The sequence below is a fragment of the Mus pahari genome, chromosome 16 (genome assembly GCF_900095145.1).
Source record: "Mus pahari chromosome 16, PAHARI_EIJ_v1.1, whole genome shotgun sequence".
Taxonomy (NCBI): domain Eukaryota; kingdom Metazoa; phylum Chordata; class Mammalia; order Rodentia; family Muridae; genus Mus; species Mus pahari.
In genome coordinates, this window is record NC_034605.1 from 60,364,672 (window position 1) to 60,388,682 (window position 24,011).

General features: G+C 45.8%; 1 protein-coding gene across 4 annotated transcripts in view; it reads right to left on the bottom strand.

Annotated features, from left to right (window-relative positions):
• Positions 1-24,011, bottom strand: part of Spock1 (SPARC (osteonectin), cwcv and kazal like domains proteoglycan 1) — a 480,563-nt gene that overhangs the window by 255,477 nt on the left and 201,075 nt on the right. For 2 of the 4 annotated variants that reach the window (XM_021215442.1, XM_021215439.1), the window contains exons 3-4: positions 22,881-22,889; positions 16,900-16,945 (exon numbers count right to left, since the gene is read on the bottom strand). In XM_021215442.1, the coding sequence (XP_021071101.1) occupies positions 16,900-16,945; positions 22,881-22,889 (55 nt within the window). The remainder of the gene's footprint in view (positions 1-16,899; positions 16,946-22,880; positions 22,890-24,011) is intronic. The other 2 variants (XM_021215443.1, XM_021215441.2) reach the window with 1 other exon arrangement.

Below are 24,011 nucleotides of genomic sequence, written 5' to 3' on the forward strand. Positions count from 1 at the left end.
AACAGATACGAACAGAGCTCAGCTACAAATTTCCTTTGATGTCGGGGCTACACTTCCTGGTAGCCTACAGAAGTTTGTATAGAGGTATGACAGATTTAATCTCAGAATATTCCATCAACTCTCTTTGTTTGTTTGTTTATAATAACAACTAAAAATCAGGGAAGCACTCAGATGCAACAATGAGGAATGGATAAATAAGTAAGTATATTTTGGGCCTAGAACTCACAGAATACTGTATATTAAAACAGCCTTTCGGAGGGCTGTATAAGATTTGTGACTTGGAAAAGGAAGAATGAATCGAAATGAAGGTAACTACGGCTCTTCTCCCTTCCAATCCCAGAAGAGTGCCTGACAGCCTGCAGACTGTGGCGCCCAGGAGAAGACCAGCTACGGGATAAGGGAAGTGAGATGGTAAGGGTACTTACTGGTTTGGTTTTTTTTTTTTTAACCTTGTACATTTTTTTCATTTAAACAAAAAATATTGCATTTCCTGGCTGTCAGTTCAAAAGCCAGAATGCCCCAACCGAATTATAATTAACATCAAGCTAAAGAGGAAAAGGTTCAGAGGAAATAAAAAACTGGGCTTTTCTGGGAACCTTGACAGGCTTTCCCACCAAGGCGGCCAGTGCTTCCGGCAGGTTGTTGTTAGAGATGAGGAAGCAGAAACTCCTAAAGATGTGCAGCACAGCTCAAGTTGTGGAGACCCTGGCCTCCAGGTCGCCATAACCCAGGGTCAACAACCTGGGTCTCAGGGCCAAATCCGATCTCCTTCCTGTTCTGTGTAACCCGTGAGCTAAGACTATTTCTTTGCATTTTAAAATATTTGTAAAGTTTAACATTATTTCATAACCTTAAAAAAAAATGTAAGAAGCTCAAGTTCAGTTTGCACAAACGAAGTTGCACCAGACAGAAGCCACACCCCCTTATTTGCATATGACTAGATCAGCACTTGTCTCTAAGGCTGAAATCAGTTATTGCAACAGATTATATGGACCTCAAAGTCTAAATCATCTATATTTGACCTTTCAGGGAAAAAAAAAAAAGATTTTGTTGAATTAGTTGGGTCTGGGCTTCCTCTTCTATAAGGCAGGTCCAGGAAAAGCCCCAGTCCACAGAGAAGCTGTGAAGGCAGAATCCTACCAGTCAAGGTGTGTGAGCCTACAGGGAGAAAGCATGCCAAGCCTCCCACTGCTGGTCATGTGGTGCTTTGTTACCCATGGTCACGATTCTCATTTATCTCCATTTGTTAAGCCTGCTCGGATTACAGCCAGGTCTGTTTATAAGGCCTGGATCTGTCCTTGCTTGTGGTCACAGCCGCTGGCTGAGTCCCCCTGTACAACCTTGCTGGCGGCTCCCGCAGCTCCACACTCCCTTCCAGCAATACGAGCTCACCCTGCTTCCAGCATGTCCTCAGGAGACCATGAAGATTACCTGTGACCTTGGAAGAGGATAAAAGACCACCTATAACCTTGGGAGAACATGAAGAATGCCCGAGGTCGTCAGGAAGGGGCTGCATTGAGAGCCGGCAGGAGAAACGACACAGTCTGCAGAACACCAGATTGATCAGCAGCATCACTGACCCATCCTTAAGGATCAGAAACATAAATGTATAAGCATTCACCTACAGTAGCGTCACCACAATTCTGCAGGCGAGGCACCACCACCTCCCTACAAATACTGCTCCAGGAAAGTCGTAGGCCATAGTTAAGTCCTAACCATAGCATGGCATCAGCTGGTGTAGCAGAGTCCCATCCTCTTCCCATTTTGTCAGTTCTCAAATGTAAGTGAGCACCAGCAAGCCCAAGAACTGCTCACATAGACCGCTTACCACTCTCCTAAGGCCTCTGATCCAGCAGCTCTGAAGGAGGCCAGAGAACAAATGTCCATCAAATTCTCCAGAGACACCAATGCTCCTGTCCAGGGCTCTTTGTAAACCAGCGATTATACTCCTGAGCCACTGGACGGGAAAGAACCTCCCCACTGACTACCTTCTGTCCTTCCTACCCCCGACTCACATCCCACACACACTCCTCTGTGTAGCAGGAGAGTACGCGGCATGTTTGAAGAGAGAAGACCCTCTCATCTTGATAAAGCTGATCACAAGATCAAGAGGGCTTCAGCATCCTGGTCTTGATTGGCCAATAAGTAGCTGGGAATTTAGGAGCCGATCACTTCTCCTATCTGGCCTTATGCTCAGCAGTGATGTAATAGTCAAGTAATAGTTTCCAACTGTTGGGCTGCAAACTGTCACCACGAATGCGCCTGAGTCCCCAACAGCCTCCCTTCCCTGGGCACTCATTGCAGATCCAGGCAGCTGCTAGAAGGGTCCTCTCATAATGAATGGACCACTGGGAACTTCCTGGTTGAGACTTAATTAAGCAGAAGACAAAGGAATGATGTCCCCAGTGGGCTCTTAGATGCTTGTATGACACAAGCCTTCTGGTACTGGTACGTAAGCTAGTAAAGCATTAAACAGAAGATACTGGGAACGAGTCCAGGCCATACTGCCATTGCCAGGCGGTGGCTCCACACCCCTGGCTGCACCAACTCAGAGGGAGGCCTCCTTCGACCGAATCTCCTGAGCACCGCTTCTCTATCCTGCTTATCATGTCTCTAAACACCAAATCAGAGTGTCTCGTCTCTGACTCCAGTTTCTGGCTAGGAAGAAAGTAAGGCCTACCTTACTTTCTATTGTGTCTACAGGACACGGAAACAGTTGATGAAGCAAATAGCAAAAGGTCTTTAAAGCATGGCATAGTAGGTTCACAGCCTACTATGTGCTTGGTACAAATGTGATTTAATAGGGTATTAAGGGAGATTGGCCTGAGATTGTCTAAGGCAGGACAATAGTTTCCTTCAATAAATGACATATAAATTGAGACCTCAAGGATGAATTGGACAGGATGTGAACCAGAGCCAGGAGTTTGCTAAACTGTGGTAACAGACTGTGTAAATACCAGCGTAAGCTACAGATGAATTGTATTATACAATAAGGTCTTAAAGAAACAGCACAACAGCCAATACAGGAGACCTATAATCTGCTTGCTCAATTACAAGTCTCCAATTTCTACTATGTAGGCCATTATGACATCAGGATAATTTTCTCCATTTGGTTTATTTGATAAATTAAATATATGTAAGAAGCTATAGAATCAAGAAAAATGAAACCAAGGGAAAAAGCAGATGATACAATAATAAAAACAAATACACATTAACCAGCAGGAGTGCTCTTGTTTTAGAAACCGCTTTAATATTTTTAAAAAATGAATGTGTATGCACCTACATTTGTATACACTCACTACATGAGTGCAAGTGCCTGCAGCTACCAATGAAGTTATTGGCTGTAGTGGTGGTTGAGAGCCTCCTATCATGGGTGCTAAAAACTGAAGCTGGGTCCTCTGCAAGGGCAATATGTGCTCTTAAGAGATGAGCATCTCTTCAGTCCAGTGAGAATATTCTAGAGAAGTTCCTACAGGACCATTAACCAGACAGCTGCCATCTTCTCCTGGATACCCTTCATCCAGAACCTGACTGTCCCTGGAGGCAGAAGCTGTCCCTTCCAGGGTATTTCAGGTCAATGTCAACCAGATACAATCACTAGAGCAACTAACTCTCCAAATGCATGGCATTCCTTTTTGTCTGGCAGTCCTCCCTATGTGGCGATCCTCCCTATCTGACAGAGTGTATTTCCTGTGGTGCCTGAGATAGCAAGATGTAAGTCACACTTAATCCCAGCATGCATTTCACTTTCCTCCATCAGTAAGAGCTAAGACAGCTGAAAGAAATGCACAGGTGCAGTTCCCGTTGGGGCTCCAGCATGGGGATCAACAAAGTGGCTCTACCACTCAGAGTAGGACAAGAGCCCACTAGAGGGCCTGGGTTTTCCTTGCAGTTAAGGACCAGGCTAACCTGTTCTCCCAGGCACTCAGATGGTACTCAATGAAGATGATAGCTCCCTAAATCCCTCCTCTAGTCACACTTTTTACCCCAAGCACATGAACATCAGGCAAACACATGTCCTTCTTGACAGAATACATCAATGCTGTCACATGAATTCTATAAGAAATAGAAGAGCATCTGGGGATGTGTGGCTCTTCTGCAGACTCCAGGAAGAGAGAGTATGTCTTTGGGGCTGCCATTTGCACTGCTCCTGTTCTTACCAAGGACAACAGACCTGTTTGAAGGGGCGAGTGCAGATTGACAGTCTTTGAGACCGAAGTCCTAAGCTTGATTAGGTTTGTTACCTTTCCCCACATCAGAGTTATCCAGCTATTTTTCTTCAACAGTCCTCTGTGTCTCCATTGAATGCTGATTTGATTGGGCCCTTCTGCCCCACTTGGTAGTCAGTCTTCAAAGACAACCTGAAAATACTTGGTAAGCCAAATGTACCTTGGATGCAGCAGGGGAGCCCTATAGAACAAAGTCCATAAAATACAGCCTCCCCTCTCAATGGCCTTCCTCTCAGAGAACTACATAGTCTCAAGGTCAGAAGCAACACCAGTGGCTGCCCTGGTCCCACCCGGTGTCCAGTCTACCTGGGGTAGGGGCCTCAAGCTGTGAAACCATCATACTTGGACTAAGCTCAAATCTGTCCTTTTACAACTCCTGCCTGCCATTCCCAGTTACCCTTGAAATCCGCTCATTCTTACTGCTATAGTAAAATATTCTGAAAAGCAGTGACTTCAGGGAAAAGGAGGTTATTTGGCTTATGATTCCAAATTACACTGGGTCCTAGTTAGATTTTCCATTGCTAAGAACAGACACCATGACCAAGGCAACTCATGTAAGGACAACATTTAACAGGGGCTGGCTTACAGGTTCAGAGGTACAGTCCATTTTCATCATGGCAGAATCCAGGAGCTGAGAGTTCTAAATCTTGATCCAACTGCAGCCAGGAGAAGACTGTCTCTCTGCATTGGGTGGAGCTTGAGCACTAGGAGCCCTCAAAACTTGTCTACACAGTGACACACTTCCTCCAACAAAGCTGTACTTCCTAATAGTGTCACTTCCCATGGGCCAAGTGTGTTCAAACTACCACCTGCTACATCATTAAGAAAAAGTTAAGGCAGGAACTCTTGAAGTTAGCCACTTCATGCCATCCTATCCTTACTTGGTCCTACTCAGTTCTTAACTTTTATCCATTTTGGAACCGCTTGTCTAGGGAATGGTACCACCCACAATGGGCAAGGTTTTCCTACATCAATTAACAATCAAGGCAATCTGCAAAAGACATGCTCACAAGTCACCCTGATGTAAATAATTTCTCACAAATCCTCTCTTCACAGATAATTCAAGGTTGGGTCAATGTGAGAATTTAACTAGCACAGAAGCAAAAAAGCCCTGGTGACCCTGCACCTGCCCAAGTCCAGCTGTTGTGTCTGTAGAGCACACCACACCACATGTGCTACATGGCTGAAGCTGAGGTTTACCCACCTTTCTTTGTTCCAGCACCCACCCCTGCTTCATCAACTGTACATAAAATGAAACCAATTAAGCATGGAGAAACCTGGCTGAGCTATGAGAACAAGATGACAAAGGTTTGCCCATAATCTGACAATATAATTTTATCATTCCCAAGTGTGAATTTCTCCTCCTGCCTAATCACAGACAGGAAAAAGCAATGACTCAGGATCAACCTCACTAAAGGCAAAAATCATAATTATTAGCACAGTTCTGCCAACACTTGCGTGGTTTATATCCAAATATCATACTTTCCCCATGGGCATTTTTTGCATAAATAATCTGTCTTAACTGAATCACCAAGAAAAGGAATAAGCATTCTGTTAGGTTGTAGTGAATTTTTTGTGTTCGTTTTCATTTGAAAACAATCTACAATAACATTCCTATATTTATGTATCTTCTCAACATGCCCAAATTCATCACAGGGAATTCTTTTAATGGTTACTTTGTATTTATGTACTTCCTGCTACCCTCTGAACGTGGCCACCATGTTAACAGTCCACTGGTTGGCTGAGGACATTCTTTCTTTCATGGCCAAGCAGGAATTTGATGGTGTCCTTAAATAAAGCATGGGTTTGATCAAGGTCTTTGCATCTGCATAGGTACTAAATGTGTACCTATTTAAAAAATGAGAGTATGAATGTGTGTTTGTTTATATATGTGTGTGTGTGTGTCTGTGTGTGTATGTGCTTGTATGCATGTGTGCACATGTGTGTACATATGTATAGGCATGTGCCTGGGAGTGCCTATGTGTGCATGTATGCGTGCATATGTGAGCATGCATGTATGCTTATGTGCACACATGTGTGTGCCTAAATGTTTACATGTATGTGTGCATTCACATGTGCAAGGGAAGTACAAACAAAATGCACATGTCACTTTGTTAATGAAGATGACACCACATAGCTGGCTGGGTTTTTGTTTTTGTTTGTTTGTTTGTTTTGGGGGGGTTCGAGACAGGGTTTCTCTGTGTAGCCCTGGCTGTCCTGGAACTCACTCTGTAGTCCAGGCTGGGCTCAAACTCAGAAATCCGCCTGCCTCTGCCTCCCAAGTGCTGGGATTAAAGGTGTGCACCACCACTGCCTGGCTGCTGCCTGGGCTTCTAAGGTCTATGAAGGTGAGTCTTTTCATCCGCCGTTCTCCTGTGGTGTGACTGACCTTCTACCTCAGCATGCAGAAGGTGACCGTGTACTGAGGAATCAGATTCTGATCGTCTGGACATCTCAATAAAGGCGTCTGGCTCAGCTGCCACTTGGCTGAAGACGGAAGATCCGTTTGCTTCCATTAATTGGCAACAGAGATCATTCACTGCCTTGTTCCTGCCAGGAAGAGCCCGGCACTCACTCTTTGTTCCCGGTGCTAAGCACTTACCAGAATCTGCCCCCTCACAGCACTCCCTGATGGAGGTGAGGGCCTTCTATTCTTTTCTATCTCGGCAATTTTAACCGTACGTCAAGCCAGACCTCTAGAAGACTGTGTACTCAGTACTGCTGGATTAATTATAGACCTATAAGCATTGCTGCACAGACAGTTCTTGAAGTAACATCTCTGTCACTGTCACTAGCACGAATAAGGCTCTTCCTCCTAAGCCCACTTCCAAAATCCACAGGGAGTCATCTATTTTTTTTTTTTTTAGCAGATACTTATGTATGGTTGCACATTACCTTTCGGTGAATGAAACAGAGGAAGTAAATTTTAAAAATTAATAAAGACATGTCAGGCTTCCAAGCATTTGGTTACACAGCTAAAAAGAACATTTTAATCAGGTATGGTGGGAGGTGGCAGGAGAATGAACAGAAATATGCAGTCTTGGGGGGAAGTCAGGAGGGGGGACCCTCTAGAAAGTACCAGAGACCTGGGAGGTGAGAGACTCTCAGGACTCAATGGGAATCCACCCCCAGTATATAGAAAGGGCCTCAAGTGGAGGGACAGGGTTACCAACCCACAGTTAAAATTTCTGACCCAGAATTGCTTCTGTCTAAAAGAACTGCAGGGACAAAAAGTGGAGAAGAGATTGAAGGAAAGGTGGTCCAATGACCAGTCCAACTTGGGATCCATCTCATGGGGTGGGGAGAGACACCAAGGCCTGAAACTACTATGGTATGGTTTGTTTAAGACGGGAGCCTGGCATGGCTGTCCTCAGAGGGGCTCTACAAGCAGCTGGCTGAAACAGTAGCAGATACTTATACCTAAGCATTGGACTGAAGTCAGGGACCCCTATGGCTGAATTAGGGGAAAGACTGAAGAAGCTGAGAGGGAGGGCGAGCCCATAGGAAGACCAGCAGTCTCAACGAACCCAGACTCCAGGGAGCTCCCAGAGAGGGAGCCACCAACCAAGCTGCATACACAGGTTGGTCAGAGGACAGAGGCACATAGATAGCAAAGGACTGCCTGGCCTCCATGGGAGAAGATGTACTTAATCCTCAAGAGACTTGAGGCCCCAGGGAAGGGCGAGGTCTGGTGAGGGCCAGGGCATCTTCTGGGAGGCAAGGGGGGGGGGGAATAGGATGAGGAACTGTGGGAGCGTGTGGGGCAATGTCTGGAATGTAGATTTTTTTTGTTTAGAAAAAGAATGGTTTAAGTAGGCGTCTGCGAGAAAATGGAACATTCCCCGATGCAGGTACAAAGAGGAGGCGGCAAACACATTCATCACTAAGTCTTAGAGGTAGGGAGGGAGAGGGGGATGTGGCTGGAGCAGAATGCAGTGAGAGACAGCAGAGAACACAGTTGGGTTTCCAAAGATACCACAGACAAATATGATGGTGACTTTACATCAGCAAGTTGGTACAATCCAGAATCAGCTGAAAAGGAGTCTCAAGGAGGTTTGTCTAGATGAGACTTACGTGTGTGTGTGTGTGTGTGTGTGTGTGTGTGTGTGTGTGTGTGTGTAGTTGTGGAGTAGCCTTCCTTGCTTTACCTCATGGAGGAAGAGCCAGCCTGGCAGCGGGCAGCACCCTTCCCTGGTGTGGGGCTGTCCGCTGTCTAAGGGTAGAGAAGGCTAGCCCAGCATTCAGCACCAATGCACTCATTTCCCTTTGCTCTTGAGTGAAGACATGATGCGGCCAGCTGTTTCAGGTTCCTGCCTTGACTTCTCCCCAAATGAGGGTCTACAGAACCTGGAACTGTAAACTCATTCCTTCCTTAAGCTGCCTTCTGTTTAGTTTTTTTTTTTTTTTTTTTTTTTTTTTTTTTTTTTTTTTTATTTTACTAATTTAAATTTTAAGAGCTAAAACAGTATTTTTTTCACCTTACTGGAGTCTTTCTGCCTCGACACGGCTCCCCCTGACAGTCTCGACCTGCTCTGAAGCAAACAGGAGTCACGGGGCAATGGCACACGGCTCTGCCCGGCCAGGCACTGACCAGCCCTCTGGTGCCCAGGTAGCCAGAAACTCAGCTTGTCCACCAGTGTTCACCAGCTCAAGCAGGCTCTGCCTAATGCCTGGGGCACTAAGGTTTCTCTGTCCCAACACCACCACGTTCTTGTAGTTCTTGGGTGTGTGTGTGTGTGAGAGAGAGAGAGAGAGAGAGAGAGAGAGAGAGAGAGAGAGAGAGAGAGAGAGAGAGTGTGTGTGTGTGTGAGTTTTAAACAACTCACCCCTAAATCTCTAGGAGACACAAGAGGCCACATGGAACTAGCAGTCCAGCCCTCCACTGGCCAGGCTTCGGGCTTTCAATCTTGTTTTGAACACCTTTGTGTCTTCTGCTCTCTGAGCACAGTTAACTCTCCAACTCAGTTAGATACAGGTACTATGTCTACCTGTTGGAGACCCAGATGTTCCAGGTTAGAGAGAATTCCAAAGGACCAAATGACCTCCTTACTATACATATACACAAGCATACACACACACATATACACACACCACACATAAGCATACACACATGCACATACATACATATCATACTACATATACATACACATACACAAACACCCCTAAACCAAGAAGGCAAAGTCTAACCCACAGCCACTGGCTCCCAGTAGGACAGCAGGTACAAATAGCCCAGCGACAGGATGATTTTATTTAACCCACAGCCACTGGCTCCCAGTAGGGCAGCAGGTACAAATAGCCCAGCGACAGGATGATTTTATCTAACCCACAGCCACTGGCTCCCAGTAGGGCAGCAGGTACAAAGAGCCCAGCGACAGGATGACCTTATCTAGTGCTGCTTTCCTCTGCTGTTATTTTGTTTGTTTTGATGCCGAGGTTTATGTTACAACCCGGGCTGGCCTAGAACTCGCTGTGTACCCAGGCTGGCCTCAGTTTTGTGAAAATCCTCTTCAAGTGCTATGAAGTCAGCATGGCTGGCTCTCCAGTGTTATCTTAAACACCTTCCTTTCTCGATACTCCTGATAATCCCAGCAGCCTGCCAGCCCTTGGGACAGGCTGCCAGGGACCCAACTTCCCACACGTGGCCTCGGGTCTACCTGCTTGTTTAGTCACCTGCTCGAGGGGCAGGGGAGCTCAGAGATAAGCAGGGAAGAGACAAAAACATCAGGGCCAGCAGCAGAGTATATTTGTCCTGTGTCTCTTAAGAGCAGTGTTTCTAAGAGAAGCGTCCTGCCTGTGAGGGACTGAAGGTTTGTGTTCCCTGCAAGCTCTGATACTGATGTCCGGAGGCCCAGAACGAGAGCTCCAGGTGTGGGGATTCTAGGAGACAGCAAGATTCTGATGGTGTCCAATGGCACGGTGCCCTTACCAGTTCGCAGAAGAAAGACACTTTGGCTCTGGCTTCCCTGAGAAGTCTGGAGGAAAAGTTAGCCATTGTTAACTGAAAAGAGGCCCTCACCAGATCTCCCCCCCCCCCACCTTCCCCATGCTGCCACCTTAAGATTAGGCTGTGGCTTCCAGAAGCAGAAGGAATATGGGTCAGCTGCTTATGAGTGACCCACTCCGATGCACTTGTTTGTAATAGCCCTGAGTCCCTCACACTGGGGGACTCTACTCTGGTCACCATGACCGGCCATGATCAGAGAATACGTCTCCTTACCCTGTGCTTCCAGTGTAGCCCCACTCCAAACACATGCCCATCTTTAGGAAGGCACGAGGCACTTCTCCCAGGCAAGACTGATGACCTCTGACCCGAGCTCCCCTAACCCTAAAAGCTTCTTCGGGGTTCCTTCCAGCACCCTGCAGCTGACCGTATTTCCTGGGTGTCAGTCTAGACAACAAACCTCAGTGAGAGCAGCGCCCACAAACTCCGTGTTTGACTCGATGATTGACAGGCCAGCTAGCTCTCACTCGAGTGTACAGATCCTCCCACACCTGGGGCTCCAGAAGGAAACATTAATAGCACATCCTGTGACAGAACTCTCTGACCCCTGCTGGGTTCTTTATAGTGAGGTTGGATCAATTTTGTAGTTCTTCACATCACAGATATAATAAACCCCATAAGCTCTGGAGACACAAGAAACCTAAGGCCTAGGAAGACATTGCCTGTCCTATTGCACAGGAGGGCAGAGGTAGGAATGGAGGCCTGTCTCCAATACTACATGCCAGAGCCTTCCTCGCAGATGCTATCGGCTCCTGTGCACATGGTGACTATGTAAAAGGAACATTATATCACTCCTTTAATCACATGCTACACAATACAGATGAGGGTACTAACAAGCAAGATGCTTCGATTTCAGGCATGGAGTATTGTCCAGCATTTTCTTAGGCAGCCATCTCCCTTCTGTGCAAATGGAGAAAAACACAAATCTACTCTACACTCTCCTAGAAGGGAGGTAAACCAGCAATATGGATGGGCTTTTAAATTCAGCTGACATATTTTACTCTGTTGAGAATTCATCTAAGCCAAAGCTGGCTCGCTGTGGCTCAACAAACACAGTGCAATTAATTCAGAGGCCGCTGGCCCACCCACAACTCGGAATCGTATGTAGCACACCCCTCTTGAATAAAAACTATTATCAAATAAGTTTGAGGGGAGTCATGAGCATGGCTTTAGAATGGAGCAGACGTTCTGAGGAGGCTCTTCTGTGGAAACAAGAAGCTACGGTGCCCATGACCACAAGATGAGTTGGGGTTTTTTTAAAGATTTATTTATTTATTATNTGTAAGTACACTGTAGCTGTCTTCAGATTCTCCAGAAGAGGGANTCAGATCTTGTTATGGATAGTTATGAGCCACCATGTGGTTGCTGGGATTTGAACTTTGGACCTTTGGAAGAACAGTTGGGTGCTCTTACCCACTGAACCATCTCACCAGCCCCAAAATGAGTTTTTTAATGCCCTTGTGACTCCATTATCCTTTCCCCATTTGGAGTTAAGATATTGAAGAGGACAGAGGGTCCCAGAGCATGCCATGCCCATTTATCCCACACTGGGGGAGGATAGGGATCCTGCACGAGTGCACCTAGCAAATTAGACTGGAAGGAACACAGGTTCATTAGGAACATTCTACACCCAACTGGCCTCACAGCCCTTGTGAGCATAATCACTTTCACAAATGTCCATGTAGATAGAATCACATGTTATCACCTCTCTACAGATGAGGAAGTAAAGGGTGCATCAATGGGACCACTGAGTAATGGTGGTACATCTCAGCCAAGATCTAACCAGGAGCCCTTCACCCCTTCCCTAGCCTTCACACCCCTGCAAGGTCTCTGAGGTAAAAAGCCAGCCCTTGCTTGGGCCTTTCTTTCTGCTTACACTAAATGCCTCTCCCCTCCCTGGTGGTTAAAAGGCCCATTTAATTCTACTGGTTTTATTGAAGTTATATTCATACCTCATTGGTTAGCCTGTAGCTTTAAAACGAAGAGCATTATGTTTTGAATGTTTCATTTGTCTTTCCTCTATGAGAAAACATACACAGAAGGATGCTTTCAGAACTTAGCGTTCATGATTGCAAGGGTCTGAGAAACCTTTATATCGGTGACAGGCACCCTCAAGTCCAGGGAGGTCATGGGATTTGCCAAAGCCAGCCATTTTAATACTGGCATCACTGTGTTTGTCTTAGATGGGGTTACTATCTCTGTGGTTAAGCACCGTGACAATAAATAACCTAGGGTGGAAAGGTTTATGTCAGCTTAGAGTCCCACTATGTCCCATCACCCAGGGCAGAAACACACAGGGCAGGAACCTGGAGGCAGGAGCTGATGTAGATGCCATGGAGAAGTGCTAACTGCTGGCTTGCCCCTTAGCTTACCCAGCTGGCTTCCTTACACAACCCAGGACCACCAGCCACCACCATGGGCTAGGCCCTCCCCCATCAATCATTAATTAAGAATATGCACCACAGGCTTGCCCACAAGCCAATTTGGTGAGAAGTTTTCCAACTGAGGTTCCCTCTTCCAAAATGACTCCAGCTTGTGTCAAGTTGACATAAAACTAGCCAGTACAACACATCCTACCCTGGCTTCCCTTTAGGAGATGCCACTATCTGCAGACCTAAAGACTTGACAGAAAAGCCAGTGTGTACCTGTTGGGAATGTTAAGAAAAAGTATCCCCAAAACAAAACAGGAGAGAGACAGTGAAGTCATCCATCCATGGGGGACCTGCAGGAACGCTACATTGTAACGGAACCACGAACTCTTCAGCTACAAAAACAAAATGTCAGACGCTAAGGCTGAGCTCGCGAGCCTGTTAAAGAGAGAGACTCTGTTTTCTACTGCGAAACACATAGCTTAATGGAACATCTTGTGCACATGCTCAGGTGACATGGAAAGGAAAGCTGTCACCTTTAGAAAAATGAAAACGGGAGACAGGACCGAGGGAGGTTCCCATGGGATTTCAATATTACACATCTGATGGTTTATTTCAGACAGGAGAAATAAGCCAAGTCAGACAGAGGAAAGACCAAACTTTTAACCTGATCCAATTTGAAAGCCATGAGATGGAGTTAAACCCAAGAACACCAATATTTGAATTAATAATGTTCTCTTCCGTGCCAGAATCGAGTTGCAACATTTAAAAATCAATACTCCAGTTTTTAAAAAATGATAGCTATTTCATTGTCAGAGTTAAGACATACAAGAAATGAAGAGAGAAGAATTAATTTCACTGGAGTGAGGTATAGAGAACGGGGTAGGGTGCAGGAGAATCAGAAGTGTTACATTAGGGGAAACATCTTCCTGAAGTTGTTCAGCAAACGAGAAATGTGAGGAAGCTGGGGAAACTAGTGTGCATTGCTTCCCACAAAGGTGGCCAGCTGCCTCTGAGATACAGCAGTTCCCAGGCTCAGGGAAGGTGAATGAAGCCGGAAGAATTGGTCTTCAAGGCTGAATGAATGCAAATCAGAGGCTCTGTGGAGGGGGAGGTTAAATTCCACACCAAGAAGAAAGCCACAGAAACTTGGCACCTGTCTGGTTGCACATGGATATTTTCAGAGTCATCCAAATGGAAAAGCTCCAAACAATTTCATAAGTGAACCCTTTTGACCACACCCCTCTTTCAGCCAGCAACATGGCACAGTGTGGTACCCACTGGTCTCTGGGACCCAAAGGGCAGCTGGAGAATGGGAAGATAACTCCCCTCTTATTTGTAAAACTTCCCTTCGAATGTTCTGTGCTTTTGGTCAACATTCAGGCTTGCTGGAAAGTTGGCAAAACAGATTACCTCAGTACTAGGGTTTTCTTCTTTCCTGCCATGAGTCACCAGCACGAGGACTGGGGCTCCTGGCTCCCCGGCCTTTTGAAAATCTGGAGATGGATTCGTGGACATTTCTATTGTTCTATTATCATCTGAGTCTGCTGAGGGGTGAGCCCCTGCTGGGCTGCTCAACAAGGTGATGTCTACTTTCTGCCCAAGGAGTATCACCCTCAAAGCCAAGACTGTGTGCTGTCCCTGAAACATCTGTGTTTTTCTCTATAAAGAAGTGCACTTGTCTCTAACTGGTCCCACTCTGAGTGTCTGAGACCTAACACGGTTTGTCCATCACTTGGGACTTCATACCGGCATTAACTGGCAGGCTCATTCCTGAGTGGACCACAGCTACAGGAGAGATCTAAACCCATCTGTGCTCCATTGCTCTGAGACATGCACACATCATCGGAATTGCATTCTAAACATGCTAAAGTGAGCATGTCTTTACAGAGACACACACCCTCCCACACTCCTGTGCAAACAAGCCTCAGTGTTCTTTTTCTAATAGGATGGTTGGGAAGCTTCAAAGTAACTCATTGGAATTTGCTACATGGCTTTTTCATCCCTAACTCTGAACCCCCAAAGCCACATTTTTTATTTCCTTAATGACAGTGTTGTAGTTCCATAAATTCTATCTTTCTCCTTTGTACCCTACAAACTGTAGTTCCCAATCTGCCCCCTTCCCCTTAATGGTGAGAGTGGCTAGAGGTGATGGAGACCTCCGGAGATGGGTGAGCGCGACAAGAACAGACTTCTTGGGAGGCAGGCTTCATTGAGCAGCTTGTTTAATTGGGAAGGGAAGGGGAACGAAGGCTATTTAATCCTTTGGGAAAGAGCAGGGGCTATGGGGTGCATGTATGTCATTGGCCAGGGTTCTAGGGATGCCTCATTTGCATAAGGAGGAATTCCAGGTGCTGCTGGACATGACCTTATAAGGGGAAAGGAAATTTAACCTGGCCATGTGACCTCCTTGATGTTAACTTTTTACATGGGAGGGCCTAGTCCACCGCAGATGGTATTATTCCTGGACTGGTAGTCCTGAGTTGTACAAAAAAAAAAAAAAAGATGGCTGAGCAAACCAGGCGGATCCAGCCGGTCAGCAGTCTCTGCTTCAGTTCCTGCCTTCAGGGTCCTGCTTGAGTTCCTGGCCTGACTTTCCTCCATGATGGACTGTAACCTGTAAGTCAGATAAACCCTGTCCTCCCCAGGTAGCTTTTGGTCGCGGTGTTTATCACAGCAGCAGAAAGCACACTAGGAATGAATGGAAATGGCCTCGTGCTTCTGACAATTTCTGTGGCATTCTGTAACTCTCCTACTTTCCAGAAGATGAAATGCCCCGTGCAGTCAGCGCCTGAGGTTTTTATTTCACTGTGTGCTGTCAGTACTATCAGTAATGATCCACTTCCGTTAAGCAGCACACAAGGCAGTTGATGACGTCTGCTGGGGCTGATATTTTAAGGGAAGGCTACCCTCAACTTACCACCCTCCCCTGGCTGTGAATATAAATAGCCAAAGCAGCCACACAGAGCTACAGTAGGACTCCCATCTGCACCCCTGAGCCCCGTGAGGTATGGGGAGAGGGTTCTTCTCAGCAGACCTTAGTTTCCAAGCAAGCAGAGAGGGTCAGAGCTCTGTTCAGAACAACGGCCAAAGCCTTGTCTGGAGTTTTTGCCTAAGCTTGAAGGCTGTGCTTCCCTTGGGACTCAAAGTCCCTGTGTGGCCATCAGAGCAAGGGGAGTTATCATCTATCCACCCAGGAGGCGTAATCATTTGTCTTTAGATATTCTCTTCTTTTGTGTGCATTAACAAAGCAGATGTGCCTTCCTTCCGTGGACTCTTCACGTCTGCAAGCCCTGGGAGGGAGGAACTATGATGGTTACTAGATCCTTGGAGGACAAGCACCCATCGATGTGTCTGAGCATAGAACATCATCACATCAGGGTACCTCACAGCTGAGCTGAGCCACATTGGGGAGCCTGAAGTGGAGGTCACCAGATAGACTTCCCCATCATACACAGGCAAGGGCATGGGTCACTTTGCATCCCTGAGAGTTCTTCATAAATTAAGGGCTAGTTTTCTTTTTTAAAAACACTTGAAACATTAAAGAAATGCTTAGCATAAAGGACTAATACCTTCGTATAAGCTACCGTGAATTGTTGAGATGATGTAGTGATTGTAAAAGAACATGGCCTTGGAAGGCGACTGCATGCACCACCCAGGCAAAGCCTCCAAAGGGAAGGCGCGCACACACACACACATGCACGCACACACGTGAAAACACATACATACACAGACACACACACATACTCAGATACTCATGTATACACACATGTGCACTTACATGCATAGTTATACATACATGCACACACACTCACAAAATAACTAAATTGTCTTAAAACAAAAACCATAAAGGACACATTTAAGAAATAATCCCAAGTATCTGTGAAAAATCTCCCAGAAGTATTCTTTTCGCAATCATTGAATTGCGGGCACATCTTTCAGCACTGAACCTTCTATGAGTAAAACTGCTGGGTTCAGCCAGTCTCATAATTCACAAGCTTGATAGTCTCTTTCCCTCCTTTTTTTAAAAAAACAAAACCAATCAATAATTGCACTGGCTGGTTCAAGTTTTTTTTAAATAAATAAAAAAATGTTTAAATCTATCTGGAAATAGCCTCAGACAAATGCCCAATTTGATAAAATAATTTCTACCACCTCACTTAGTTCAGGCCCCAAAGTCAATGAAATCAGACAGCTAGCTAAGCCTCTGAGAGAGGAGACAATCAACTCTGCATGCAAGGGCGGGAAAACGAGCTGACATTTCCCGCGGTGTGGCCAGCTAGAGTGCCGCATCCTTTACCTTGGTCGAAGGGCTTGTTGGGATTCCAGTTTCTGAAATAGTCGTCCTAGGAGAGAAAAACACAAAGGTCAGGTGTCAGATGCCTCGCACCGAACTGCGTTAAAAACTGACATGTGCCCAGATTCCAAAGCACAAAAGAAAACCCTCACCGCTTACAGATCTTCCGCTGAACCGAGCACCAAAACGCAATCAAACCTATCAATTTACTTCCCCTGTTCACACCTTTCAAATTGAATACACTAAACACTAGGAGTTATAAAAACACTTCAGCCTGATACAGAAACAGCTCTGCTTGTCTTGGTTTGACATATAAACCCAGACATCTCCTAAGTGTGAGGTGTATTTGCTATCAATTATACTGTAGGTGATGCCTGGCTGCTCTCACTTATGATTAAGACCCTGTGTTTGTAACAGCTGATAATTTAACTGTCAGCATTTCCTTTACAAGGAGGCATATATCTAGTGCTGCACACTTCCAGCTTCCCAACACTTACAGAGTCTGAAACCCGAGGGCCGTGTAAATGTTAAAAAGGACCCTGGGTATGTGTTTAGCTTAATGTCTTTTGGTATAGGGATGGAGAAGGGTGGGAAGTGGGTGTATGTTTAGCTTAATGTCTTTTGTTTTGGGGAAGGAAGGAGGTAGAAAGCAAAGGATGCCCTGTTCCCTGCATAGTCAAGTAGTTCCTGCCTGGAGTCTGCATCAAGCATGTGCCAAGGTGGACACTTCATTACTTTGAAACTGCAAGAAACTAGTTCTTCAGGGTTCTGTTAACTCTCCTTACTTCCAACAGCCCTGTCCCTTCCAAGCAACCACCTTTGGCCCTCCCCTCCCCTGCACACCCATGCCTGCAAGCCAAAGAGGCTATACTCTTCCACACCACCCCACACCACCTCTAGGACATTTGGCCCTTTTTGGCTGATTGCCAGTTTGTGAGCGACGTGGTTTTGGCCAGGTGCTCCACACGCCTTCAAAAGGCTGTCTGAAATGATTTGACTCCTGGAGAAGTTAGTTTACATCAAAGCATACAATTGGTTTAAATTATTGCCCATACTATCCCTTGCTTCACTCCAACTCCCACACAATCTCCTGGGGGTTTCAGGAGCCTCCTCCTTGTTCAATTTCCTGACTATATTAGATCCTTGTTGAGGTCGCCCAAGCCCACAGAGATTTTAGGAACTAGATTTAGAGTTAAATGAGAACATACCCTTCATGGCCAGTGGTTCCTGGCAGAGCTCAAGGAAACACAAGCAGCCTCCCTGGGTCCCTGAGACTCGACACTGGGCTATTTCTAACTCTGAGGATCTGGTGTGCTTTGCTCCAGCTTGACGTTTACGGAGCAACTGTCCCATTCCTTTGGCTGTCTCAGCCCTGATCACCAAGTGCTAGCAGGTCTCAGGGTAAAGTGTGGACATCGGATATTCGGCACTCGATGTTTCTGTCTGGCGGTTAATATCCTCTTAGCCTTAGACAAGCCTCTTACAGAAAGTCTATGGTTCACAAGGGTAAGGCAAGCGATTACCCAAAAAAGGACTGGCTTTTGCCAATAGAGGACAAAGATAACGAACTCTTCAGGCTGCCAGACAATGGCGGTGTTAAGTCCTACGGTGCTTGTAGGGGATCTGCTGAAATATTTTCACTTGAACATGCTGTCCTAATTCGTGGACGCTCTGGAACCCAGAGATGTGTGTTCATCAGAGAAGGGCTCAGAGCCTGAGATGAGTTACTTTAATCTCACATGTTACATTCTCTTTGATGTCCTAGACTGAGTTGAACAAGTCCCGAGTACAGACTATCCCCTAATGATTTTAGCGAACTGGAGAACCTGGATGGAATCCGAGCCATTCTGCTGGGCCTCGTCACTCTGCAGGTTAACTCTAATTGCTATTTTTTAAATTTTTCTTCTGGGAAGAAAGCACAGTCTTAAATATAAGGCCGCTAAAGGCTGGCATCTGCCTTAGAATTTTAAAAAACCTGCTGCAACTGTAATACCACTGCCTAATTACTGCAAATGTGAAAGTGTACCTTGAATGGAAACGCATTATGGAAAAGTAAGTTCTTCAAATACCTCCTTGCCCAGTCAGGCCAAGCGGAATGGGGAATTACGCCCTGTATCGGGCTGCTTTCTCTGTGCTAAAGGAAGTCAACCACAACACAGGCCAAAGGGGCCCGGGACTCCCGAAGCTTTGTGTGTTATGATTTTGACTGTAAAGCCCTGCACCAGAAGCCAAGATCATAAACTGTGAAATTCCACGCAACAAAGCTCGTTTGGGAAATGGGCAGTGGGCAGCAGGGAGGGGTTTCTAGATGCCACACCTGCCGCCAGGGTCAGAGTATGATGCGCCAGAGCATGTGAGACCACTAGTCTAACGTGTACAAGTGCCCCAGGGAAGCCCGTACAGGCTCAGCTGCTTCAGTTAATTTCCTCTAGGAGACATTTTGGTGAGCTAGCACCAGCAAGGAGCGAAGAGCCGGAGATGAAAGAATGCAGTTTACAGACTTCACCTGGGACTCTGCTCATCATCCCCAGGCCCCGCCTACCTAACCACTGGGATCCTCTAGAGACTTAGGAGAGCTCTCCACACTCCCAAACTTCCAGGCCACCAATATCAGGGCTGGTTTCCTCTCTAGGGACCAAGACCCAGTTTGCACAAGCCAGGTCTTCATTTTTCTGTCTAAATGAAAACACAGGTCTTGCTATCGACTACCCACAGGGCACCTGGCCCCACACTCCCGATGCTGCACTGTGTAATGGCAAAGTCCTCCTACTAGGACCTCAGTGGTCATGCACAATGCCAGCAGAGACCTGGACGCTAGGAGCCCTCACCTCTGACCATTTTTCTGGCCCGAGAAAATTGATGCCTGTTCAAACTCACATGAGGATGAAGGCTCCTGAAAAGTCAGAAGCTTGACAGGTGAGTCTGTCTGAACTGGCCTCTTGACTAGAAATGTGGTCATCTAATGATGGAGTTCTTTGAAAAGAACCAAGGGCCAAGAAATAGCTACTTTTAAGACATGAGCCTAACTAAAAAAGTGAACAGCTAAATACAGTCGTTTATTAGACTCAATAATACCCATGAACGCGTTACCCAGACAGAGCGATATGGATACTCCTCTTGCCCATCCTGCAGGGTCTCAGGGTCTCAGGCTCCTCCTGGATGGGAAGCACATAGGCTTGCTCTGCGGTGCAGCCAATTCATAGGAAGAAAGGCAAATTCTATCTTACTGTACTATCCCATAAGGGACACCTCCCCAACTCTGGTCAGTTAAGACTCTGCCAAGAACCTATCTGTCTTAACAGAGGCTCAAGCGTGAGTGTACTGACTGATGACTGAATCCTTATATTGTTTCATGGCAGCAAATACCTGAAGAGAAGAGTTGGCCTGACTGCCCGTCAGACAATGATAGGTTGTTGCGTGTCTGAGACGGAGCAAAGGATGTCTGATGGTTGGTGCTCACAGCAAATGCGGAGTCAGAGACTGGGTGGAACTAGTGCACCATGCTATAGTAGCAACAGGGACAAAAAGTCTATTTCTCCATTAATTTAGTAGCTAAATATCCCCAGGAACAGAGCCCTGGTGTTATAAAATGAATAGCTGGTGCAAAGGAGTTAACTGAAGTTTCACCTGTACTAGAGGGCCTCTTTTCTGATCAGTACCTGTAAAAGGAAGATTTGTATGTGCGTGCACATACACACACATACACATATACATATACATATGCACACATACACATATACAAACATGCATAAACACAGGCACACATAGATACACACACTAGTATAAACACATAGTACACACACATATACACATATAGGTACACATACACAATACTCACAAATGTATATAAAGTTATCTATAAATGCATTCACATGTGTATTTTTATATCACATGGTGCACGTTATAAATTACATTGATAATCTGTGTATATTCACAAGTCTCATTACTATGTATGGAGATACACATCGATACAGTCAGTTCTCCATACCCATAGATGCCAACCAGATTCAACCCAGTACCAAACGTCTTTGAATAGCACCAGCATTTGTGCCGAACACAGTCAACTTTCTTATAAATTATTCCCCAGATAGTGTGGTCCAATAGTCATTTACATAGCATTTCCACCATATTAACTATTACGTGTGACCAAGCGGTGAAGTAAAGAGGAGAGCAGGTTCTATGCAGACACTACAGAATTTACTTCAGAGATGTGAATATTCCAGGTTTTGGGTTCTCCGGGTCCTGAAGCCAGTCACACACAGGTGATGACCCAGGGCATTGTAGTCTACTACGAGTCTTCTAGAGAAAGCTAGAAGTGTGCCTAACATGAAATGAGGCCAGAACACATGAACGTCTATGTGACTAAGTCCCCTCACTGTGATGAACCTGTCCAATAGCCTAACTGAACATGACTGCTCTTCCCTTGTGCCACAGCCCAAAATGGCTGACACAGTTTAGCCTGAATTTCCCCAGGGAGCTTCATATTTCTGCTACCAAGGCTGTGAAAGCCAATCTGAGGAAGAGCTAGGGGCAGAGGCAAGCAAACCCCAAACCAGAAACTCAAGCACTGCGGCTGCTGAATGAGAAGAGGGCGTAATTTATTGCACACAACAGCTTCAGATGCCACGGATCAAAGCCACCGAGTGCACATGAAACAGAGCATTTTTCCCTCATGCATATTTTAGCTAAACTGTTTGAACCCTGCAGATCTGTCTGAAGACTACCTGAGACAATACAAATTACCAGCTTGGAAAATAAACGAGGGCTGCATTTGCCTTGACCAGGGGTGAACAAGAAAGTCATGAGCAGAGAAGCAAGCTACAGAGAGGGGGAAAAATCCTACAGGGTCTTCTGTGGGGTCACTGTCAATCAACAGAGAGAAATATGTCTCTCTGCTATAGGGGAGCAGCACTTCCTTCCCTGTGATAGCATCCCAGAGGGAGGCTGACGCTGCCAAGCACAGACCCATGAAAAGACCTGTAAAGGCCTGGAGCCAAACTTTCCAAAGGTGACTCAACACAAAGGAGCTCACTTCACCTTCATTCCATTTGACTGGCTCCAGAGGACTGGAAAGAGTCGGTTATTAGGTAGGGGTGGGTAGGTTCCCTAAAATGCCCATAGAAGTTCCACGGCAGGCTTCTATAGGAGTACCTGCTCTAGGTTAGGACACCTTACTGTGATGTTTAACTTTTGTACAGTGGGAGTGCTTGCTGATCGACCTACTATCTGGTACAAAGTAGTTTGTCTGTTGGGAAATGGGACCATCTTAGACATTGTTCACTGGGACTTTGGTTGATGAGGGACGGGAGCTGTGTGCTGTAATGCATTTCAAGGTGTATGTATGATCCCACCCCCCCACACACACACGCACACACATCCCCACCCCCACCTGAGCTCAGGTGACTTCTGAACAGGGACAGTCTTACCTGCATATTCCCTGAGGTATATCACTCAACAGCCCATGATAAATTCTTGCTGAATTGTTTCAAATACAAGAGAGCTGATCCAGCCCCTGAGAAATTCCCATAATGATTGCTGGTGTGTGAAAGCACAGGTGGGGGGATGTTTGTACACACGCTCTAAATCGTTTTCACCCTGAATAGAGCTATTCTTTGATAAATTGGTCTGACATTTGGTGTAAAGTCCTGCAGGCTTTAGACAGAATGATATAGAAAATAACAATGTGGGTTTCTCAGCTCTTTCAATAAATAACACACCAGTAAAATACAGATAATAACCGGCAATTGTACTTGTAGAGTAACTAATGAGAAGAGATAAGGCAGTCAACGGGCTGCTTATATACATTTGATAAATTACATCCCTCACATATACCCATGAGAAACAAACGTGTATATTCCTGGTTGGCTGAATTTAAAGCAAATATTTACCATGGAGATTAAAGATCTGAGATACAATTTACATTTTATCTGGCAACTATTTTGATTGATACTATGTCTACATATGTTTGAAAAGGCAAAACCTACCTCAACTTCCTGAGTACGAAAGCATAATAAATGGGAAAAAAATAAAAGAAACATATCAACAACAAGAAGGAATATACATTCTTTATAAATGCATCAGAATTTTGAAACATTATAAAGGTCATAGCCAGTTACTTTAAGCCACCTACCGTCATTCCTTTGCTAAGGTCTGTCACCCAGAGAGCCCATGGGAAGGGACTTAGGTAAGAGGGTCGTGACTTGGGGAGGAAGGGTGTCTCATTACCTGTGCATGCTTCAGGGAAGCTGGCAAAACTCTGATGAAGCCCAGGCATTCAAACACTATTCCCATATGCGGAAATGTCAAATGACTCATTGCCCTCAACATCAGCCCGATCAATAAAAGTCCCAAGACAACATCAAAGACCACGACTAATAGACCTTCTGTATTCCTGCAAAAGCATTATTTTCCCTGAAGCACCAGAAAAGCTGGGAGGGGGGGGGAGTGGAACCTCAAACATAGAGCAGTCATGGATCTATGGTCTTGAGAATATGCTAGATGAACAGGGTTGGTCTTCCTCCCCAACCCCACCCTGCCATCCTGCTGTCCTGACAATTAAGAGTTGTCTCTGCCGCAGTGAACTCTGTTAAGACATCCAGGCAGTAAGGTTGTGCGTCTCAATAGAAAAGGGGAGCCTGTACTTCCTTCCCCAAACTGGGTTCTACATCTGTTCTTGGATTCTTCTGATAACAGCTAAGCTGAAAGGATTCTTCGTACACACGTAGATCAAACCAAGACCCAAACCGCCCAAACCCTTGTCCTCATTAGCAAAGCTGCCAGGTTGTCTGAGCTAACCAAAGGCAGTCTTGTCAATATCCACAGAGAAGATAAAATCAGTACCATGGGCCAGAAGACAGCAGGAGTGGGGGCAGGCTTCAAACAGGCATGGGTTTGAATTCCTGCCCCAGCACTTAACAGTTGAATAGCCTTGCTTAACACACTAGGCTTCTCTGAGTCCGTTTCCTGAGACATAAAACAAGACCACTGGTACCTACCTCACAGGAAGTTCTTAGAGCCTTACAACAATCCAATCCCTGACATGGCTGACATCCAGAACTAACAAGTGACAGACACACACTCTCAACCCACTTCTAGAGCTCTATGCCAGCGGGATG